The sequence below is a fragment of the Gigantopelta aegis genome, chromosome 8 (assembly GCF_016097555.1).
Source record: "Gigantopelta aegis isolate Gae_Host chromosome 8, Gae_host_genome, whole genome shotgun sequence".
Lineage (NCBI taxonomy): Eukaryota > Metazoa > Mollusca > Gastropoda > Neomphalida > Peltospiridae > Gigantopelta > Gigantopelta aegis.
Window position 1 is genome coordinate 31,752,838 of NC_054706.1, and position 22,605 is coordinate 31,775,442.

Here is a 22,605-nt window from a genome sequence, read left to right on the forward strand (position 1 = left end):
GGTCCACTGGGCTATGTCTCGTTTCAACCAGTGCACCAAGGCTGATATATCAAAGGCCGTGGTATGTGCTACTCCGTCTGTGGGGTGGTGCATATAAACGACCCCTTGCTACTAATGGAAAAATTAAGCGGATTTGTTCTCTAAGACTATATGTCTGAATTACTAAATGTTTCACATCCAATAGCCGTTGATAAATAAACAAATAAATAAACGTGATTTAGTGGTGTCGTTAAACAAAACAAGCATTTTATATATATTAAAACATTTCATCTCATACGAGACCTCTTCCAACAAAACGTCAGTTCAGCAAGAACAGAGCAGAAAAACGCCCGCTAGACTGGTTTATGCGCTTCGTGATAAACCAAATGGCCGCGTCGGAAACCAGTCAAATAGTTCGCGAACGTTAGCTGGCTGAACTTGGGGCAGGATTCTCACAACCTTAAGAAAGAAAGGGCAAGTGTATCTCCTGCTCAGTTATGTCCAACCCATCTCCACCAGTTGATCATGGATTTTACTTCAGTGAAGAAAAGTGTTAACTAATCTGTTAATGAAGCCCGTGCTTTCCGAGAAATTAAATAGTTTCATTTGAAAATCCGAGGCAAATAATACTGATTACGAAAGCTTGTCTGATGCAGCAATTAATTTCGAGTCTGTGGAGGACAATGCCTCCCTGGACTTTTAATATGTCTAGTATACTGATGGAAAGAAATAAAGTATCACACCATTAACAGGAAAGAGTTATTGCAACCGAAACTGTCATTCATAGTGTCATGAAGTTAACAAAGTTACAGACATTCATAAAATCTCACATTACTGACATTCAGTTCCACATTACATATTTGTACTTTATATAGACATTATTACGATAATAGTGACTGAAAACTGGTTTATAATTCCAAGTGTCTCGGGGTTTTTTTAGGGTTTTTTCTCGGTATATTTACTTGATAACAGTTCCACGATTATCTCCCCTTGTATCCAGATCGACAGCAGACAAGGATATAACAAATGTACGTGTAATTTTCCCGGGTTAGATGCTAAGGAAAGGAACACAAATTGTGAATTTTGGCAACTATTGTGGATTACATAAGTATCGAAAGATACCAGCAATTGGAGAGACGAGTCATATATTAATTAACCTTTAATCTGGGGTTGGGGGTGGGCAATGTATTATTTTATATTATAAGTCCTGGGTGATGGGGTTACGTGCAGTGCTTATTGATTACCATCTAAAGCATTTCGTTTGCTTTCTCCCACTATTCTAGCGCGTGCACAGTTGAATTCTCTAAGCAAAAAAACAACCAAAAAAAACACCCCAAAAAAAAAACACAACACTCCTCCTCCACCAACCCCCCCCCCCCCTAAAAAAAACCCCACACAACAACAACAACAACAAAAAACCCAAACAAACCCTACCACCCAACCAAAAGGTGCTATATTAATTTCGCAGCCATTTTAGATTTTGCGACTTGATGATGATAACTAGTTTAACGCGCCCATATACCACTAGGGTTTCGAACACGCCCATCCCGTGTCCGACCTCCGATAAGATCGGTGGCCTGACTCGGGATGGTGGTTGGGGGGGGGGGGGGGGGGGGGGGGGGGGGTGAAAATGGGCAGACTTTTTAAAACAGCAATTAGTAAAAAAATTAATAGAATAAGAAAGAAAGAAATGTTTTATTTAACGACGCACTCAACACATTTTTTATTTACGGTTATATGGCGTCAGACATATGGTTAAGGACCACACAGATTTTGGTAGGAAACCCGCTGTCGCCACTATATAGGCTACTCTTCCGATTAGCAGCAAGGGATCTTTTATTTGCGCTTCCCACAGGCAGGATAGCACAAACCATGGCCTTTGTTGAACCAGTTATGGATCACTGGTCGGTGCAAGTGGTTTACACCTACCCATTGAGCCTTGCGGAGCACTCACTCGGGGTTTGGAGTCGGTATCTGGATTAAAAATCCCATACCTCGACTGGGATCCGAACCCAGTACCTACCAGCCTGTAGACCGATGGCCTGCCATGACGCCACCGAGGCCGGTCGTTTAATAGAATAAAAAAAAAAAAAAAAAAAGGTTACAAGCCAAAAATAAAAAGAATTGACTGCTCGGCCGAATATTTATATAATTTGGAGCATTTTAGGACAGTCCAAAATTAAATAAGAGAAAGAAGAGAGGATCGGACTATTTAATAATATTTTTTTTTAAAAGAAGTAATTTCGACATAAAATTTGGAACGCAGATCTAAAAGTTTAAAGTCCGATCGATATGTCCACGCGAGTGGCCTCGTTAAAGCCATTTGGGTGCACAGCTTAAAGGGACGAGATGGGTTGCATCCCGTCAAGAAAACCCCTAGAATGACAGTCGATAGACGTTGAAGGTGTAGTGCTGTGCTGAAATACAGATCTTGAGAAGCCGGATCCGTCTGAACGAGAGAGAGTATCAGACTAGGGTATAGTTCAGTCGTCATGGGTTGGTATAGTGGTGCGGACGTGCCCGACTCCGGAGGATACGAGATGGTATCACTATAAAGCAAGGTAAAGTCTAGAAAAAGAGTAGTATGGGCCGACCCCGCTTCCTATTTCTTCTTAGAGTGGGGCGGTCAATCTTCCAGTGCTGCTAGGACAGGCTCGGACATGTAGAGACTAAACGCGAACAACCGTGGCGTTCTGCAGAATGGCCGTCATACAAGTCACGAAAAAAACAAGTCGACAGTCAGACGGAGAAATGACGTGGAGGCATGGAATCTCGCTAAAAAAGAATCCAACCTGGTCGTGCAGACTGTCGAAACGAGAAGCGTTCCAGCGTTCAATCAGTTCCAATGGCCGCATACATCCCAGTAGAAAACTTCATTTCGCTGACAAAAACAACGAAATGAAGGACCCCCCCCCCCCCCCCCCCCCCCCCCCACCCGGCCAATCCTGTCATTGCCATTCAGAAGACATTGAAGATACCTTCAACTTTTGTCCCCGAAAATTGTTCACGCAATCCTATTAATTAGCTTCTACTGAATATTGTAGGCTACTAATAATAATACCAAAAAAATTCAACAACATAGATAATTATATAAAATGCATTTTACTTCACACTGACTTCGTTGATATTTCTTAGGTACACTTGTGGTTTTACACCACTTGTTCTACTGAACGCATCATTTTCAACAATTTTAAAGCTGAGCATTTCATACTGAAACATGTTATAATATTAATAAAACTAGTGGGGTGAAAAAAACCCACACTAATAAAAACAGCAACAGACCAGCTAGTTTACATGTTAATATACACTGCATTACGATAAACAGTAAACAATAAAAACAGTGCACTCATAATTCACATAGTTGTTCGCCACTTAACGGCCTGACTATTTAAAAAGTAGAAAAATATTTGTACACATAAAAACAACAAAACACAAAACAAAAAACAGGCAATACTAACACTCAGTTACATGAATTGCAATACTACTTTAAACAACTACATAACCCGTAATTGCTGCAAGACGTATTATATATATAATATAAGATTGTATATATACATGTGTACACAATAGTGTTGTTGTTGTTATTATTATTATATTATTATTAATATTATTATTATATTATTATTAATATTATTATTATTATTATTATTATTATTATATTATTATTATTATTATTATTATTATTTTAATTGTAAATACTTGTATTATTTAACTATACTGTCTCTCATAATTCCATACGGTATAGCTTATCTACTTTTATGTTATTGTTTGGGTTTTTTTGTAAATGTGTGATGTACTAAAAGTGAGGCGTTAATAAATTATCTGTCTGTCTGTCTGTAATTTTATATCTCCGTGTCAGGAATTAGATATCAAGTGGGATACTTGAGACGGGTAAATATATTTGCAACTCCAAAACTATTTATATTTATGACGCCTCTCTCTTTCCCAGTCATCGAGGCTAAAAAAAAGTTATTTATTAAATAGAAAGAAAGAAAGAAAGAAATAAAAAGAAAGAAATGCATGCATAAATAAATAAATAAATAAATAAATAAATGTTATTTGTATGGATTACACTTCATTAGCCTAAAGTCTAAATCTAAACAATGTTTGTTAAAAGAATATAATATTTTAAATAACTGTACACCATATTATAAGTAACATATTACAACAGCAATTTTTTTTTTTTTGAAGTTAAATAAACTTAGGAACAACGAAAATAACAAGACAGGCCTACGACGGGAAATGAAGATAAACATGAATGGAAATGAATCAAAATGAATGCATTACACAGCACCAAGTAAGTAAATAATAATTATCAGAAATAATAGTTACCACACAAAAAATACAACACATTGCAAAAATATATCTGTTTACTGATTGTAATCCAGAAATGGCACATGTTAGTTAACTGAACAATCGGGGAGAAAATCAATGTAAATGTAGTACGAGTAAGCAAGCCAGAAATTGTTAATAATTTATGTCGGTTTTATATAATAACTGTACTAAATCATTTGACTTGTACCTTCGTCTTAGAACTATCATATCACAATCATCTAACATTGGACGCATAAACCAGTCTAGCGAACGACCACTATCACTCGTGATCCTGACCAAGCCTAAGGGCCGAGTTCAGCCAGATAGAGCACGTAAATGCTCGCAGACTGGTTGTTTGCGCTTCAGAAACCAACCAAATCACTTCTTGTTAGCGATGGTCGTTTTCGTTGAACGCAGGCCTTAGGTTTGTGTACATTGGTGTCACAGGTAGGTCAAAAATGTTTGATAAATAGGAAGCTATTAGTATCTTTAATTAGTACGATTATTACTTTGACATTAAATGTTATTAATCTAATCAGTATAGTGCAAGCAGTTGATCACTTTGGCAGTCCCTGGTCATAAAATTTCCAAAATTCGTCATCATTTTCCACCTTTTTGGGCATTGGCGCCAAACTGGGTTCAGGAGGTGGAGTCAGTGGCGGTGTTACAAACGCAAATTCCTCTTCCGGTTCGGGAGGCTTTTCCGATTTTGCTTGCGTTTTCGGTTTTGCTTTGGGTTTGACTTTGGGTTTTACAACAGGCTCAGTTTTAGGCACAGTTCGCTTGGCATCTCTGTCCCACGTGACATGAACCTTAGGAAGACTTTCAAAATAACTTGCCCACTGTTTGTCCAAGCGAACACGAAAGATTTGCTGTTCTGTCCACATGCCTACAAATATTCGAACAGTGTTCAAGCTGGGTTTTCGGTGATGACATTTGCTTTTTGGGTAACATTTCAATAACTTATATAAATACATTGAAAAATATTTTCTAATTTTTTTTTTAACAAACCAATAATACAATTGCAGTTTTCTACTATTAAAACACATGTATCGATATAGCCTACTGACAATTGCTTATCACAAGTTAATTAAATGTGATGTTATAAGAATTAGACAATGGTGATTAAAGTGTGACGTCACAGTCTTGATTTTGATTGCATGTACATAATGCTAGTGTCAGACTGTCAATTTACGACGAAGTTGGTCAGCTCGACGGGTGCGCTCAGATTAACAACTAATGGGTTATACGACGACAATCGAGTTGTAAGAGCGCTCAGATTAACAACTAATGGGTTATACGACGACAATCGAGTTGTAAGAGCGCTCAGACTAACAACTAATGGGTTATACGACGACAATCGAGTTGTAAGAGCGCTCAGACTAGCTACTAATGGGTTATACGACGACAATCGAGTTGTAAGAGCGCTCAGATTAACAACTAATGGGTTATACAACGACAATCGAGTTGTAAGAGCGCCCAGATTAACAACTAATGGGTTATACGACGACAATCGAGTTGTAAGAGCGCTCAGACTAGCAACTGGACAGTCGAAGAAGTCGTGAAAGCAGAACGTTGGCCAACTTTGTGCTGGCAGTTGGTAGTCTGAAACTAGCATCAGATGAGTCGTTATGACCTGAATTTGTAGTGCATAATTAGCCTTGTGCAAGACATAAAATGCTTCTCATCATAATTTGATATTTACACTGTCTTGGAGTGGGGGTGGGGGGTGGGGAAAGGGTGCAGGGAATGGGAGGTTGAAGCCCCCAAGCAACCTTGGAGGACTTGGGCGCTTCGCTCATTAACTATCAACGTTCAATTTACATTTAAAAAATCAACAGCTATCATTAAATGGATAGTGCTACTGTACGAAAATTCGGAATCCAAAAGTCTTCTACTACATATAAAATACTAGCAACCTGTATTTACACATTGACATTATAGTCATCGTGCGTTTGACATTGGTTCATTAACACAAAAACATATTGTGTCAGATAGTTGGGAGGGATTTGGATCTAGAAGGGCCACAGTTTTTCCTGTTAGTGTGCTCAACTCAGAAGACTGGAAATGTCATATGGGAACACCTAAAATTAACACATTTCTCGGAAGAGCATGCCCCCAAAATAGGTTTAGACCTTTTGGGCCCTCAATTTTCCATTCCCAGGTCATTGTACTGTCAGTGTCCCCCACCCTCCACACACTTTCACTACACCCCGCGTGCCCTGATCTAAGAATTGTGTAAGATATATTATCTCCTGCGAAGGCAATACTCTACCTTAACCTAAACCTTTGTCTTACGTGAGAGATAATAAATCACGAGTAGGATATAATAACACAGGATTAAGTAAGGAAGTATCTTGTTAGATATAGTGAACTTGAGTGTATGGTTATGCATTGTCCTTTAAAACTGACTTTTGTGAATGGTGATTGGACATGTACGTCTTTTTTTTTTGAAGGGTATATTTTATATAATAATAATAATAATAATAATAATAATAATAATAATAGTACTTTTAAAAACACTCATAGGAGTAGCCAGAACTGCAATTATGGAACATTATTGGCGTTACATGGATATTAAGAAACCTTACGCATTATCTCGTGTAGTGCCTACTCACCAGAGAAAAACAATCCGACAAACAAACCGAACGTAAATCATATTGTTTATGTTTAAAAACTGAAAATTGTTTTCACATGTAGTTGCATATTTTTGTGACAAAGAAAAAAAAAAATTAAAAAAAAGAAGAAAAAAAGTGACACCTAATTGTACATAAACAACAAATGTAAAATACACCATTGCGTAGGTGTGGTGACGTCATTGGTCTTATTTCGTGTTGGTTGAGAATTTCTCATCCCAGTCCTTCCTCGTCCTCTCTCGGCGAACGTTGTCTTCCACCCAGCGGCCTACAATAACGGTAATGTCACCTCACTAACGAGATAGATAGACAGATAACGAGTGCATAAAGGGTTAGCAAAGCCAATGATTAGAAAAAGCCAGGGATTAGTAAAGTCAGGATTTATCAAAGCCATGAATTCAGCAGTAACACATCGATTGAGTGCTCGCTTGAGGTGCTTGCGTCGCAGGATCGAACCACCTCGGTGTATCCATTCAGCTGATTGGTTTTTTTCTCGTTCCAACCAGTGCAACACAACCGAACAAAGGTCGTGGTATGTGCTTTCCTGCCTGTTGGAAAGTGCATATAAAAGACCCCTTGCTGCATTAGAAAAAATTTAGCGGGTTTCCTCTGATGACTACGAGTCAGAATGACCAAATATTTGACATCCAATAGCCGACGATTAATTAATCAATATGCCCCAGTGGTGTCGTTACACAAAACAACTTTTCAGCAGTGAGGCACACAACGGCAAAACCTGGCCTGTTTGGGCTAATTGTGAATTTCAGAAGGAGGGAGGGGTGTTATAAAATGTTTAATATTATATACATGGAATTTACATGTGTTCGGTAATAATATATCTTTATACAGCTTCTTCTTTTTTTCTTTTTTTCATACCTATATATATATATATATATATATATATATATATATATATATATTGTCAGTAAGTATATATTTTGTTGTTTGGGTTTTATTTTTGTGGGGGGTTTTTGTGTTTATTATTATTATTATTATTATTATTATTATTTTGCTGACCCCTTAGGAAAATATGAAAAAGTGCCCTTTTGTAGTTTAAAATTGTCCTTTTTCTAGCTGGAGAAAACCCTACATTACCAAGTCCTGCTTCTCCCTCCTACCTCAGTAGCTAGTTATTTTAGGCCAAGTGCCCATAAATGCATTTCTATTATTCTAAAACTGAAGTGAGAAAATGTAGGGTGACCTCTATCTCTAACTCAGACGGCCAAGCGCAGTCAAATGTCTCACTCTCCACCATCATCTGCATCAAGAAAGAAATGTTTTATTTAACGACGCACTCAACACATTTTCTTTACGGTTATATGGCGTCAGACATATGGTTAAGGACCACACAGATTTTGAGAGGAAAGCCGCTGTCGCCACTTCATGGGCTACTCTTTCCGATTAGCAGCAAGGGATCTTTTATTTGCGCTTCCCACAGGCAGGATAGCACAAACCATGGCCTTTGTTGAACCAGTTATGGATCACTGGTCGGTGCAAGTGATTTACACCTACCCACTGAGCCTTGCGGAGCACTCACTCGGGGTTTGGAGTCGGTATCTGGATTAAAAATCCCATGCCTCGACTGGGATCCGAACCCAGTACCTACCAGCCTGTTGACCGATGGCCTAATCACGACGCCACCGAGGCCGGTCCCATCTGCATCATCTTCATCGCAAACATTACCCGTCATATGCACGTTGTGATCAAACTGCTGAATTCATGTGAACACGAAAGAAAGTAAGTTTAGACATGCGTGTGAGAAAGGTTAGAAGAGAGATTATTTATTATAACGATAGTTACATGAATAATCATGAAGTTGGCGAAGTCAGAGGTGAAGCTCGGGATGGGTGTGCCTGAAGCTTAAGTGGATAGGGGCACGTTAAAATAGTCCTACCACCACCATAAAGTGATTGAAACGGATGTTAAATTGAAAACTAATTTGCTTTTGCTTCATTACCCATGACCGATATTTTTAAATATCGTGAGAAAGGGGGGGGGGGGGGGGGGGGGTCTAGCAGAACGTTTAATCCATAAATCAAAAATATAAATTCGGATGTTTTCACCACCTCATGTGCTTATTTCTGCACGAGCCCACCCCAGCACTCCGAGGTCCTCCCATCCCACCCTTTCAAAAGCAATTTTCAAACACCCTCTAAAAAACCCATTTCAGGCAATAAATTGTTTGAGCCATAATAGAAAATAAAGAACAAAAGCTCGGCCATCACAGAAGCATTGACCTACATCAGTATACCTTATATAATAAATAAAAATGTAAATGACTTGTTTTGACTGAAGATCACGCTTCTGAATTGGTCGTAGGCGAGTAATATGAAATTTCAAAAAAACAAAAAAAAAAAAAAAAATTATTTATTGCTCTTCTAAAACTTTCCAGAGGAATGTCGTGAGCATAAGCGTACGAGTCGGGGTGGGTGGGCAGGGGGAGTGCAAATGCCCGAATCCGGATAACAACATTTATTCATATTTGCATTATTATCAAACAGATGTAAACGAATCACTACGCATTTTTACACAACTAATTTTGAGGATAGAATGATAATGATGCAATCTGATTAAAATTAGCTCCACTATTACATGTGGATCTAACAGCAGCCAGTTGGAGCTCATGTCCACCAATCAAAACCTTACTTGCAGAATCATGCCAGTGATTTATAAATAATTTGAAAACATTCCGAATTATCCTGAGGGTATACGACATGTTTCACGTGAATTACGAATGCCTTATTTAGATCAGTAGAACTAATTTTAATCAGATTGCTAACAACACTGCCTAGTCTCCAATGTCCAAGTAACATTTCGTCTGTAAATAATAATTTAAATATTGACCAATCACACTTCGCCTTTTATAACGTTATTTGGGAGCATACAACTTCTAAAAATATCGGGCGAGTCTATTGTAGTGGCCGCAGTACAGCGAACCATACCAATACGTACGGGATGGGTTATCAGTCTTCAATTTTACATTACAAATTATTTATTTATTAAAAAAAAACTAAAAACTAAATCAGTCTTCAGTTTTATATTACAAATTATTTATTTTATAAAATAAAACATGTTTTAAGGCATTCGTAATTTACACGAAACATGTATACCCTCAGGATAATTCGGAATGTTTTCAAATTATTTATAAATCACTGGCATGATTCTGCAAGTAAGGTTTTGATTGGTGGACATGAGCTCCAACTGGCTGCTGTTAGATCCACATGTAATAGTGGAGATAATTTTAATTAGATTGATAATGATGGAAATACATTTTGCCCGAATATCTCTATCATTTTTGCGAGGATTTGCTCCAGCACTGGGGGGGGGGGGGGGGGGGGGGCAGTTACCCACCCGGCCCCCGTGTCTTGTACGCTTATGGTGTATACTACAAAAACAAAGCAAATTGTCAATAAAGGTTGGTGGTATTAATATGATGGCTAGGAAAAATAAGACAAAAAACAAGAGACGCAGGTGCATACGTTATGAACTATCACTTACTAAGACTATGTTTCTTGTATTTGAACTCGTCCGTTTCGGGAACCCGGCGGAGGAGCACTGCTTCGTTGTACGTCGATTTGCTGGTACTCTGCGGGTTTCTTATCGAGAGTCCCGGAATGACGTTCTGACGCGTTATGATGCTTAACGCGTCGTAGTCACTGATTCGGACTGGCGTCTGCTGCTGATTTTCCCTCTTCGTTTGCTGACTGAATCTCGGCGTCCGCTCGTCATCTCTCCGGGCCGTCTGGCTTGTCCTCTGAGCTTGCTGATGGTCGCTCTTTGTTTGCAGCTGGACGTCGCTCTTCGTTTGCCGAATGGTCCTCTGAGCGTGTGGACTGGTCCTCTCAATGTGCTGACTGTGTGTCGGTGTTCGTTGACTACTCCTCTGTGACTGCTGACTGGCCGAGTGAACCCTGGGGCTACCTTTTTGTGGAAGGTAGCACGGCGCTGTGTGCAGCCTTGCCAGCGTGTCTTGAACTTTCTTTTCGTCAGACAGCAGGGAATCGCACACCTTGCTGCCAAACCTGTGACGTATATTCTGGGGAACACATATGTAGTTGCTCACGGACGGATCGTCTGCTGCTGGCTCGTCTGCTGCTGGCTCGTGGACACACGGTGACGCCATTCTCCGGACGTCCCCGGAGAGATCCGGCCTTCCTTGCTGGTACGGACCCCGAGGTTCCGCGGAAACGACCGATTGTCTCCTCGGCCGCGAAAAGACATCGACGGCGGGATTTTTGTAAATTGGTGGGAGTCTGGAAAACTTATCGCGGTTGTAGCTTCTGTAGTTGTCCGGCATTGTACTGAAATTAATTTCTCGGGAATGTTCGATGTCTTTCCCAGTGAACCACGTACCACATCTCGCGGGCTCCTCTCTCCTCGTAGCAGCCTTGATAACGTGACTCATGTCTTTTGACTGTGAGCCAGTGCAGACTAGAATGGCGTCCTGTTCGAAAGTCTTCATGTTCTGTCTTGTCTGTTCCGTGATCTTTTTCCGTTTCTCAAACTCGCGGCGTTTTTCAGCAGCCTCTTCACGACCTGTGAATGAAGTAAACAAGTTTAGTATTTGATCACTGTATGTGTTCCTGTCCTGGACGGAAGAGTCGGCCAAAGTCGACACCTGCGCTCATGACAGGCATGTGCTACAACAGCTTTTTCTAATTCATCTGAATGTGCACGTTAAAATCTATGACCTGACCTGACTGTACAATGATTTACTCTTGGAATGAGTTTAAAGTGACAGACCCTAGTTATCAAACACTACGACGTAGTTTTCACAATCAAAGCCGTTTTTTATCATTGAAATTAGAAGTACTTAGATTTTATTATTTAGAATATTAATTTTCGTACACCTAAAGTGGTTCTGGTCATCCGGGTTTTGGTTATACCCCCAAATGCATTTTTCATAATTCTAAAAACGCACGTTCGTCTGAGAAATAATAGTTATCGAGACAAGCTCTAGTTTTTTTAGACGGCAGAGGCGAATCTAGGGGGTGGGGGCAGTGGCCCGCCCCCCTAAATTTTGCGACAGTTATAATTTTATTGTATATTAATTTTCATTTATTTACGATCCCCCTCCAAACCTCCGCCAAGTTCCCTTAGCATTCCGCCTTATGTCATTGGACCTCCCCACCCCAATGGATTTTCTGGATCCGCCACTGGACGGTATTTCCTTATTTAAACATCATAGACTTTGGCTTCTCTCTGATATAACTTTATCCAAATGTGTTGCAGGTTTGTAGATTAACTAAATTTAATGTCCAGTTTTACGGGTTAAAACTAGGGCCAGCGTCTTTAAGTAAATCGTGTTTTCTCCAATTATACCTTGAATCAAATGCACACAAAAATCTGAACGTAAATAATTTCATTTAGTACTATTCATACATTTATTTTATTACCGACAGGTTATTAATACCATGTGACGACACAGTTTGAATTCCTAGTTTAGTAGACTTACCTGAAATGCGGAGGGGTTTTTTTTTAGGCGGCTACGCAAAACACACCGCTCTGAAATATTGCTGTGGATAATAATAGAATCGAGTTTTTGACGCATCCGTGCCCCGCACCAGCCAGCGCCTTGCCAAAATACATCATACCTATATGAAAAAAACTTACGTTTAGATAAAATATTTCTATTGCTGTACATAGACACACCTTTGATATTTTGCAGGAGGTGATCGGCAATTGGTATTTTCTGATTCACACATGCATTGGTGTTGAGGTCTATGCTGTTAATGCGTTGTTTTTCTTCTTCCGTGAACATCTCGAATGACGTCCCAAATAACGAATGTTTTGGCAGCGCCTTCGTCTTTCTCACGTTGTATAGACTGTCATCTGCAGCTATTCCCATCTTGACCGGATTTGTTAATAATAAAATACTAAAAAGAAAAAAGTATATATGTATATGTGTGTGTGTGTGTGTATGTATGTATGTATGTGTGTGTGTGTGTGTGTGTGTGTGTGTGTGTGTGTGTGTGTGTGTGTGTGTATATATACACACACAGACACACACACACATACATACATACATACACACACACACATATACATACATACACACACACACATACATACACACACAAACATACATACATACACACACACATATACATGGGCAGTCATCCTCACCCTGTCGCAGACACAACCACAAATAACATAACTAATTGAGCAAACACCCAGTTGAAAGTAGTCTATCACGATAAAATATTAATACGTCTGATAAAAATTCCCGAAAGCTGATTTTAATTGATGTTCTACGAAACGCGACGCTTCTAATGATACCAAAATAAACACTCCCAGACCAAGATACTTGTAATTTTCACCGATACAATTGGATCCTTATAATATGGCACAAAGCAAGCATGACTGCAAATCGATTCATTAATAATAGTCATTTTTAGAATGTCAACAATTAAATGCAATGAGCAACTTATGCACATGTATATGTATGCAGATATCAATTTTATTATTTATTTACTTGTTTGTTCTTTTCTTTCGTTCTTTATTTCTTCATTTATAGATTTTAAGAAAATAATAATTTATTTTAATTTGTGGATGGTATTAAATGGTATACGTTCTACAAACAATAAAAAAAACCCCAAGTAATAGTGATCAGACAGTTTGCAATTACTAATTATGGCTTATTTCAATAATATAACAAAATATATATGTTATGCATTGATACAATAATTATACCTATGGTTATGGGTACCTTTTCGTCAATTATCCAAATTTAAGAATAATAAATCTTTTGGAAACTGATTCCCTCCCTGCAGTATACATACGTTTATAAATATTTGAAATAATTTAATAAATAATCCAAAATTATCCATTATGTCTTTCAATGAATGAAATCTATTTGGTTGTAAAATAAAGTGCATAACTTCATGGTGGTAACATCATTTTATTATTTGTGTATATTTGTGGAATTGTAATCATGATTGTAATCATGATTGCTAGACAATGTATTCGCAATCGTAATCGATTACTTTCAATTATCTTGTAATCGTAATCGTGACATTCTAAAGTAATCGTAATCGTAATCGATTACTTTTGTCAAGTAATTGCCCCATCTCTGATATATACCATGGGGGAGGGGCAGGGAGCATGTGCCAGTAGTTTGGCTATATACGTTTGTGTGGTACCACTAAAGTAATTTTTGAACAAATAATAAAGAAAAAAAGCATGCACTGCAGAAGAAAATGTTTCTTGAATGATCCATATCAGATTACAACGTTAAAGGGTGTATACTATTAAATCAAATCCTAGATGACAAATAGTAATAACGTGTGTGGCTAAAGTAGCTACACGTAACCTTTCAATTGACATACACAGGCCTACACAATGGTACATAAATACTACAACCTCTCGACTCTTATATTAAAGTAAATTGAAAACGAAAATGGGTCAAGGTTATTAATTTGATAGTTTCTGATTCACCGGGAACGTCTTTGACTAACCAGGGCCGAGTTCAGCCAGACCGAGCAGAAAAACGTCCGCTACACTGGTTTATGTTGTTCACGGTAAACCAAATGGCCACGTCGGGGAACCAATCAAATAGTTCGCGAACGTTAGCAAAACGTTTGCTGGCTGAAATCGGAGCTGGTTTAACAACAATTGTCATCCTAATTTTAGCACATGTTTTAAGCACAATAATAGGCCCAGCTGGTACACTGATATCAGTTCAAAACAAAGTACTGAAACAGGAATTTGCTATTTAAAGCCCTGACACAGATCTCCCCAACTGAAAGCGTACGTGGTCTTTATTCATGCGACATTCAAAGTTAGGTGCTCTTCGCACTTTTAACTCTGGCAACAGTTCTGCAAACTGCTGCTGAAATGGCAATTCTGGGTTTTAAGGACAGGAATGAAGTCCAAATGCATATATATTTTTGGGGGGTTTTCGCTGCCCATTCTATTTGCGAGTAATTCATTTGATTTTTGTTTATTTTTTAAATTCTAATTGTAAATTTAGTTATTATGATGCATTAAATATATATTTCGCTTCTAATTCAAATTGTAAATTCCATAGCCTTATTTACACCAACCCCCCCTGCCTTGGACACATCCACCGGAGAATCTCGGAGAATGTGCCCAAGACAGTCGTGTTTGAACCTTCAGTGGATGTAAGCACGAGTCAAATGGTTAACCGATTTTTTAAATTTCACAAACAGAAGAAGTTTGCTCACTGAGCGCTGACCTAATGAAATTCAATGGTTAAGTAACGTTTTAACGCTAGCTTTTTCACTGTCAACACCATTTTTATTTTAATAAAACGGCGATCGCGAGCCACTTCGCTCAGAATATGGAACTTTAACCATTTTTCTACCCGAAAATAGTTTTGTTATATTTTTCTGATTGATTTTTCCACCGTCATTTTTCATGTTTTTAAATCGTTTAAATTTCATTCCTAATGGAAAAGCTTGAGGATTCCCTGCTAAAATCGGATACTCGAAGGGATTCCCCGTGTCAAGCATTTTGACAGGAGGCGGTTTCATCCCAGTTCGCTAGCCAATTAATGCCCGAGATACTTGCCGAGCTATCAGTGTAAATATTTTTTCGATTGGTGCAGATTATAATCCGTCATTTTTTAATTGAAAAAAGTGAAGTTTACGAACTTTCTTACTTTCAGCGCATGCGCACTCCATATGTCTGCTGTTGCGAACTTAGTGAAACCGTCAAAGTTTGTAAACAAATGTATCAATTTCTCGATTTTATGGGCTCTTATGACTTTGGGATTGATTGCAGTCTTGAGTAGGTTTTTTTCCTTTATTATTTTAGTTTGGATCGACGTGTTGAAAATAACAAAAGCCATTTTTTTTTTCTGTGAATTTAAAATTATTTCAAAAATTAAAAAAATAGCGAAAGAAAAAAATAATTTTTAAACAATTTTCGATTTTTGAGCAATTTTCCACGAACATTTTCATAACCATAGCAACCACAAACTTCAATTAAAATTAATATGTTGTAGACATATCTTACAATTTAAGGTGGTTGTGTTTTGAAGATTTTGACGAAAACGCGATATTTGACATTTTGTGTGAAATTCATGAAACTCAACCCTCCTAAATTGACAAATTTTAATACGTTGTATGAATTCTTTATTTATTGCAAAGGAGTAAAGATATACTATTATACTATAAATTTCTTTAAAAACAAATCCGGTTGGTTTTTTCTTGATTATTTTAGTTTGGGTCGACATATAGTCAAAAAAGGAAAAAGGTTTGGAAATTAAAAAAAAAACCTATTGTTTCTTTTAAATTAAATTAAATTATTTCAAAAATTAAAAAACTAGGAGCGAATTTTTTTTTTTTTTTTAGAAGTAAAGTTAATGCTGAAAACGTAGGTGCCGATTGCCGTGACGCGAACTATAGTGAGATGTGTGCAAGAGGCAGGTGAACTATAATTATTTCAGTTTGCATTTCATTCTGAAAGAAAGAACAAACTAATTGTAAACTGAAATAAACAAAATAAAACATTATGTACAGATTGAAATGCCCCCGTTACACAAAACAATCAACTCCGAGTATCAACGTGCAGCAGTATTGTCTTGTAGTGCACAGGTAAATATTGTATGATTACACCCCTTCTCTGTAATGGTCTAGTCCGGCTCGGTCACAGACAGTCAGATAACTAGTCTATATTTAGATGGATGCGCGTCATAAATTATTTTTAAATCTAAAAATAGACCGCCACGCCAGCAAACTTCTTCTAATAAAATACCTATGCGAGAAAATCGCCATTAAATATCTGTAAAATAATCCATTGATAAATGACATGGGAATTATTGTCAATTTTTTTTTTTTTTTTTAATAATAATAATAATTAAAAAATAACACAAAATGTCTGAAATGATTTCAGTGCTATTCTGGGATGCGAGAAGAACGTTTTATTTTGGTTTCTATATATTGGTGTTCTTTTGAATTCTTTCAATTCTTTTGAATAAAATCCTCTCCCCTCCACTCCGCCATTTAAAATAACATTTATTTATCTATTTATCTGTCGATCTATTTTATTTTCTAGTATAGTACGCATTTTTATATGAATTACAGCTAATATCGTGAGTAGAATGATGGAAATACATGGTAAAAATATTTCAGGCCAGCTAATTTTGCCCGAATGTTTTAATCGTTTTTACCCGAATTCGAAGATTTGCTCCAGCACCTGGGTGACAGTTGACACAAGTGATGAAACCTGGTGCATGATTGCCGAGCCTCATTACAGCAAAAGAGTTACTGAGCTTAATAAGCAGTGTTTCCTGCCAGAAAGAAATTTTTGGGTATGACGCTATGGAATTGAATACAACCACAGTCAACAGGGTTAACTTAAAAATAAATAAAAATCTGCCAAAATATTTGGGTATGGCGCCATACCCGTTTTACCCGCTGACAGAAACCCTGCTGATGAAAATCCAAATGTGTTATTATTATTATTATTATTATTATTATTATTTTAATAACTCTAAAGCTATGTACTTCATATTACAAATAATTAGCCTTCAAACATGGATCTATGCCAAAACAACAAGGTACACAAGGGAGCGAACTGTTTACTGCTACCTAAAGGAAAAACCAAAACTGTTGCCAGTATCGATGGTGAGGTGGTTAGGCCATCGGACATAAGGCTGGTAGGTACAGGGTTCGCAGCCCGGTACCGGTTCCCACTCAGAGCGAGTTTAACGACCAATGAGTAGGTGTAAGACCACTACACCCTCTTCTCTCTCACTTAACGACTCAATTTGAGTAGGTGTAAGACCACTACACTCTCTCTCCTCCCCCCCCCCCCCCCCCCATCTCTCTCTTTCTAACCACTAACAACTAACTCACTGTCCTGGACAGACAGCCCAGATAGCTGAGGTGTGTTAACAGGACAGCGTGCTTGAACCTTAATTGGATATAAGCACGAAACTAAGTTGAAATGAAATGAAATGAAATGAAATGCCATAAATATCGCTACAAGTCCATGTGGTTTAAGTCAGCAACTGCATAATTTTTAAGTACGGTAGGTTATAAATTTGCATTTCAATAGGAGTGAGCACCCCAACTTTAGAAAATTTACCAGCAGTGCAGGCACGTTCTCCGCTTACGACGTCGATGGGTCTATATGACGAAATAACAATTGTTCTTGCCCTCTGCCCCAGCTTTTGCACGGTGCTAGAAGAATTTCACCTGTCTAAGCTTAGCACCCCGGTGCAGGACGATTTCTGCATACGCGTGACGTCATAACTCATGTTTACAACGATTGACGTCATAACTCTTGGTTTTCAAAATGATGTTTGCCATTTCACGTTGTATCATTTTTTTAAACAATATTTAAACAAATTAATATTTTCAACTTTATATTTATTGCTAAGTTGTCACATTTTTATGTCGTTGCCTAACGTGGACTATATTTTTCCGCGTATAATTAAATGAGTTTGTAGGTGAAATGTTTACGAATAGTTCTACAATAAAAAAAAAACCCAAAAAAAAAACGTTCACTGCTGGGTGGGGTGGGGGAGCTTTCCGGGGTACTGAAGGCGGAACAAATAATTAGTGTCATAAAATTTAAAAAAAACCTTTTTTTTCTGCCCCAGTAACACGTGCATCTTTTTCCGTTTAAAGTGGAATGATGCACGAATCCACAATTTATATGTGAATCACAGTGTTATACTTTACAAAGAATGAATAAATGTTTAACGACACCCCAGCACGAAACATACATCGACTATTGGGTGTCAGACTGGTAATGCAAACAAATAAAGTGATGATCAACATCAATATAAAAATTCAAGATTTAAACAAAAACACAGTGTAAAAACCGTGCAAAATACAAATATCACAGATAGATACTGACTTTTATTAAAAAAATTAATTGTATCCCTAAGAAAACGAGGGGATTTGTGCTGTATTGGCCATTCTCAAAGAGAATGTTACACCCCAGCACAACGGTGAGGTTACAGCACGCGCAGGGGTACTTTACAAAGAAGTATGCTAGGCCTAATGTTCTTTAGTTCCTGTCACGGGGATCCTATAATACCCGTAACTGAATAAAAAACGATTATCCAAATATCTCTCCTAACTATATCTATTAGATCTCTCTGTAACGGGCAGTTATACCCGCGTGGCTCGTCTAGGTATGATCAGAGATAAGATCTTATATAAAGTATATATTATTATAGAACGTTTAGTTCACTAGAAAACACAACAAAAACACAATACACTTTGGAATCTGTATTTACCTACGCTGACAAATGTACTGCCGCAGTAGTTAATTAACAACAACAAATAATAACAACCCAGAACTGATCACTTAATTAGTTAATCTCTAGGTGTCTAGTTTACACAATATGCTAATCACTTCACCGTGACACAACACCCACACGTGTGATAATTGAGAAACGCTTCCAGGGGAACTTAATTAATAAAGGAATTACAACTCTATTCCTAACTGGTTAATTTTTAATTAACCCTTACTACTCATTCAGTACGTGTGATAATTGAGAAACGCTGCCAGGGGAACTTAATTAATAAAGGAATTACAACTCTATTCCTAACTGGTTAATTTTTAATTAACCCTTAACTACTCATTCAGTAACCTTGTAACACAGAATTAATACTGGTACCAATCACAATAAAGACAATAACCTACAGTTTACCTAGGTCCTCTAGGATGACTGGTTAAGCTTTATATATATTAGACAGTGAGCCTACAGTTTACTGCGTCAGATTACCGGCAGCACCGTCTAAATAATATTGGTATAATACAGTATTAAAATATTTAAAGTCACATCAATCACATCAAGGTTATACACAGAGCAGAAATAAAATATTTACCAGTCCGGACGGACAACGATCCCTGGGATCCTTCCTATGGTTCTTCTAATATCTCTAAAACCCTAGCTATTTATCATAAAACCGAATATCGCCTGGGGGTACATCGCGGCACCGAATACCTACAAGTGATATTTCCACAGCGATCAAGACGGGAATTTTCCTTAGATGGCCAGACTTGCTGACGCCTAGTTTGCCTGCAATACCCCGAACGTACCGAACTAGCGGAGGTATTACGTAACTACTGGCCACATGGCCTCCGCAACTGGGCTGGGTGTGTATTAGGCACAGCTCGACCACGGTCGCGCGGAGGTATTACGTAACAAAGTGCCCACCTGGGCTTAAGTGCATATTGGAACTGCACACGACCCTCTAAAACAATTAATATTGCCACAGGCGAAAACAAAATTAAGAGCATGTTCCGTCACAGTTCCATTAGTCAGAAATCATTCGTCTAGATGTACTGATCGGGAAAAAAGTCCAATATGCGATAAGAAAAACAAACTTTTTCACCCTCCCACCACCCCTGTTAAGAGTGTTTTGCGTTGAATTTGAATATTTGCCGCACCTTCACTCAAAATATTTTGTATTGCATAATAAGGAAACAGATATTTTATTTGATCAGAAGTAAAATAAAATCGGCAACCTTGCAAAGGTGAGCTACTTCCGCCAAACCCGAGTTTGTATTTATTTGTTTCAGGCCCGTGGGGGGGGGGGGGGGGGGGGGGGGGGGGGATTTTCACCACAGACGACAAAGTGTGTGCTTTTTCTATCACACATGACCGCATATATGATGGAGTCTTTTTCTCTCATTCATTCGGTAAATAAACCATTATTTTACACGAACAAACAAAGATGGCTGAACAAGTAACATTTTTATTTGACCATTTTATCATAAATAAACTACACTATCATGTGTGTCGTGTTTGTTTCAAGTGTTAAATAAAATAAATAAATAAAATTTAACACCACAAATTAACAAGATATCTTTTAAAATGAAAGTTTTAATAACAAAATATTAATTTTAAACTGTGTCTAATGACCAAACGTCACCATCTCACATTAATTAATATGACATCATATATTACTAACGACGTCGTGTTAGACGAGTGCGAGTGATATCCAATGTAGGATTATAAGAGTCCATCATATGCGGTCATGTGGGATAGAAAAGGTACACTCAAGATAGTGAAAATTTCGACCTGGGACGAGGCCGTACGATATGGTGGTCTACATGATGGTTCAATAAAGTACTTTCATGTACAAATCAAATGTATATACTTTCAGATAATACTTTGTTGGGTCAATAATTAGATCAACCACCTGTGGTCGAGTGCCTTTAACTTGAGGTCAACATAAACACCGAGATCCTTTCCTAGCTGTTGTCTGCATGGGCGTCGATCGGTGGGGGACAGGGGGGACGCGTCCCACTCACTTTTCAACGCCGGGGGACAATCTATATAAGTGCCCCCCCCCCCCCCCACACACACACACACTTTTTCGTTTAGCAAAAGCAACAACACCAACAAAACCAACAACTGCACTAACAAAAAGAAAAACAAAAACAAAAAAACTTAAAAGTTTAAAAACTAATGTGTAGCTTTACGATTTTCATCTACATTACTTTATCACACACACACACACACGCGCGCGCGTCTCCGCCCCCCCCCCCCCCCCCCCCAACACACACACACACACTTTTAAAGCCGGATTGACGCCCATGGTTGTCTGTAATGTTATCCGGACTCTATCTTTGTGCATGTAATAACTGAAGTCTTCATTTCGGCTGCCAAGATGCATAACTTTGCATTTTTTAAAGCATTATTACTGAAGTACCCACTGGTGGGTGATATGTTGCATATATACCATTGGTGGGCGACTGGTGGGTGATATGTGGCATACAACCGCGGTGGGCCACTGGTGGGTGATTGGTGGCATACCACCGGTTGGCCACTACAGAAGCCCACCGGACAAAATTCCGTGGAGCCACTGAAGGCTGCCACTGGTGGGCCAGTAGTAAAGCCACCGGTGGGCCACTACCATCTCAGGGCCGTATCCTAATAAAAATCCGGGGGGGGGGGGGGAGGCAATACTTTTTATAAACACTATACAAATTAAACCCTGAGATGTGTATGCTATTCTCTAGAGACAAAAAGGTGAGATTCCCGAAGAGTACGGCCCTGGCATCTGCTATCTGGAACCCCGGATAGCTCCCCCACCCCACCCAGCAGCGAACTATGTTTCATACATGATAAAATTTTGTTAAAAACTAAACAATCTAGCAACATACACACATGCAGTGAAGCTTTGTTCACTCACAAATAACAATAAACACAGGTCCGTAGCATGGTGGACATTATTGGGGGAGGGGGGGGGGGCAATTGGACGAGCGCCGAAAGCGCGAGATATCGGGGGGGGGGGGGGGGGGGGGGGGGTGTCCGGGGGCATGCTTTAAAGGTTATTTGCCCGTTACAGTAACTCTCGCCGTTAATCTTGATCCGTTAGTCTCACTACAACTTTTACATTCAGTCAAGATGTAAAGGTTATCAAAACAAACAAAAAAGCCGAAATTTCCACCAACTCTGGTGTACTTTTTCTATCCCACATGCCCGCATATGACGGAATCTTTTAATCTATACCTCGCAACGGTGATATAATCTATTAGTCCGCGTCCCCCATCACCCCCCCCCCCCCCCCCCTCCCCGTACCCGCTTAATCCTATCATGTCTCACCCCCGCTAGCTACAACTCTTAGATACTCCGTTATGGATTTGACAATCGGTTCATATAAAGGGGAAAATGTTCAAAATGTCAGCACATTAAAGCGTTTGATAACAAATGTATAAATAAACTTCAATAAAGTTTGTG

The 22,605-nt window shown here is 38.5% G+C and overlaps 1 protein-coding gene across 4 annotated transcripts; it reads right to left on the reverse strand.

Moving 5' to 3' along the window:
• Window positions 1–3,065: 3,065 nt before the first annotated feature.
• Window positions 3,066–18,132, reverse strand: LOC121379147. 4 transcript variants are annotated; one of them, XM_041507635.1, is made up of 5 exons: window positions 17,985–18,132; window positions 12,582–12,805; window positions 10,428–11,465; window positions 7,088–7,197; window positions 5,054–5,182 (listed from the first exon to the last, which is right to left on the reverse strand). In XM_041507635.1, the coding sequence occupies exons 2-4, from the start codon at window positions 12,775–12,777 to the stop codon at window positions 7,118–7,120; spliced, it is 1,314 nt and encodes a 437-aa protein (XP_041363569.1). In that variant the 5' UTR covers window positions 12,778–12,805; window positions 17,985–18,132; the 3' UTR covers window positions 5,054–5,182; window positions 7,088–7,117. The 4 variants fall into 4 exon arrangements, 3 of the variants coding, with proteins under 3 accessions (XP_041363566.1, XP_041363569.1, XP_041363567.1); XR_005958809.1 differs by having other exon boundaries at window positions 5,081–5,182; window positions 7,054–7,197; XM_041507632.1 differs by lacking the exon at window positions 7,088–7,197 and having other exon boundaries at window positions 3,066–5,182.
• Window positions 18,133–22,605: the final 4,473 nt, after the last annotated feature.

Bases quoted from the DNA above. Each gene is read 5' to 3' on its own strand.
- LOC121379147 (XM_041507632.1), bottom strand. From the start codon at position 12,777: ATGGGAATAGCTGCAGATGACAGTCTATACAACGTGAGAAAGACGAAG. The intron at 11,466-12,581 runs GTGTGTCTATGT...CTTCATTCACAG, and splicing joins CCTCCTGCAAAATATCAAAG to GTCGTGAAGAGGCTGCTGAA. The intron at 5,183-10,427 runs GTAAGTGATAGT...GAATATTTGTAG, and splicing joins ATACAAGAAACATAGTCTTA to GCATGTGGACAGAACAGCAA.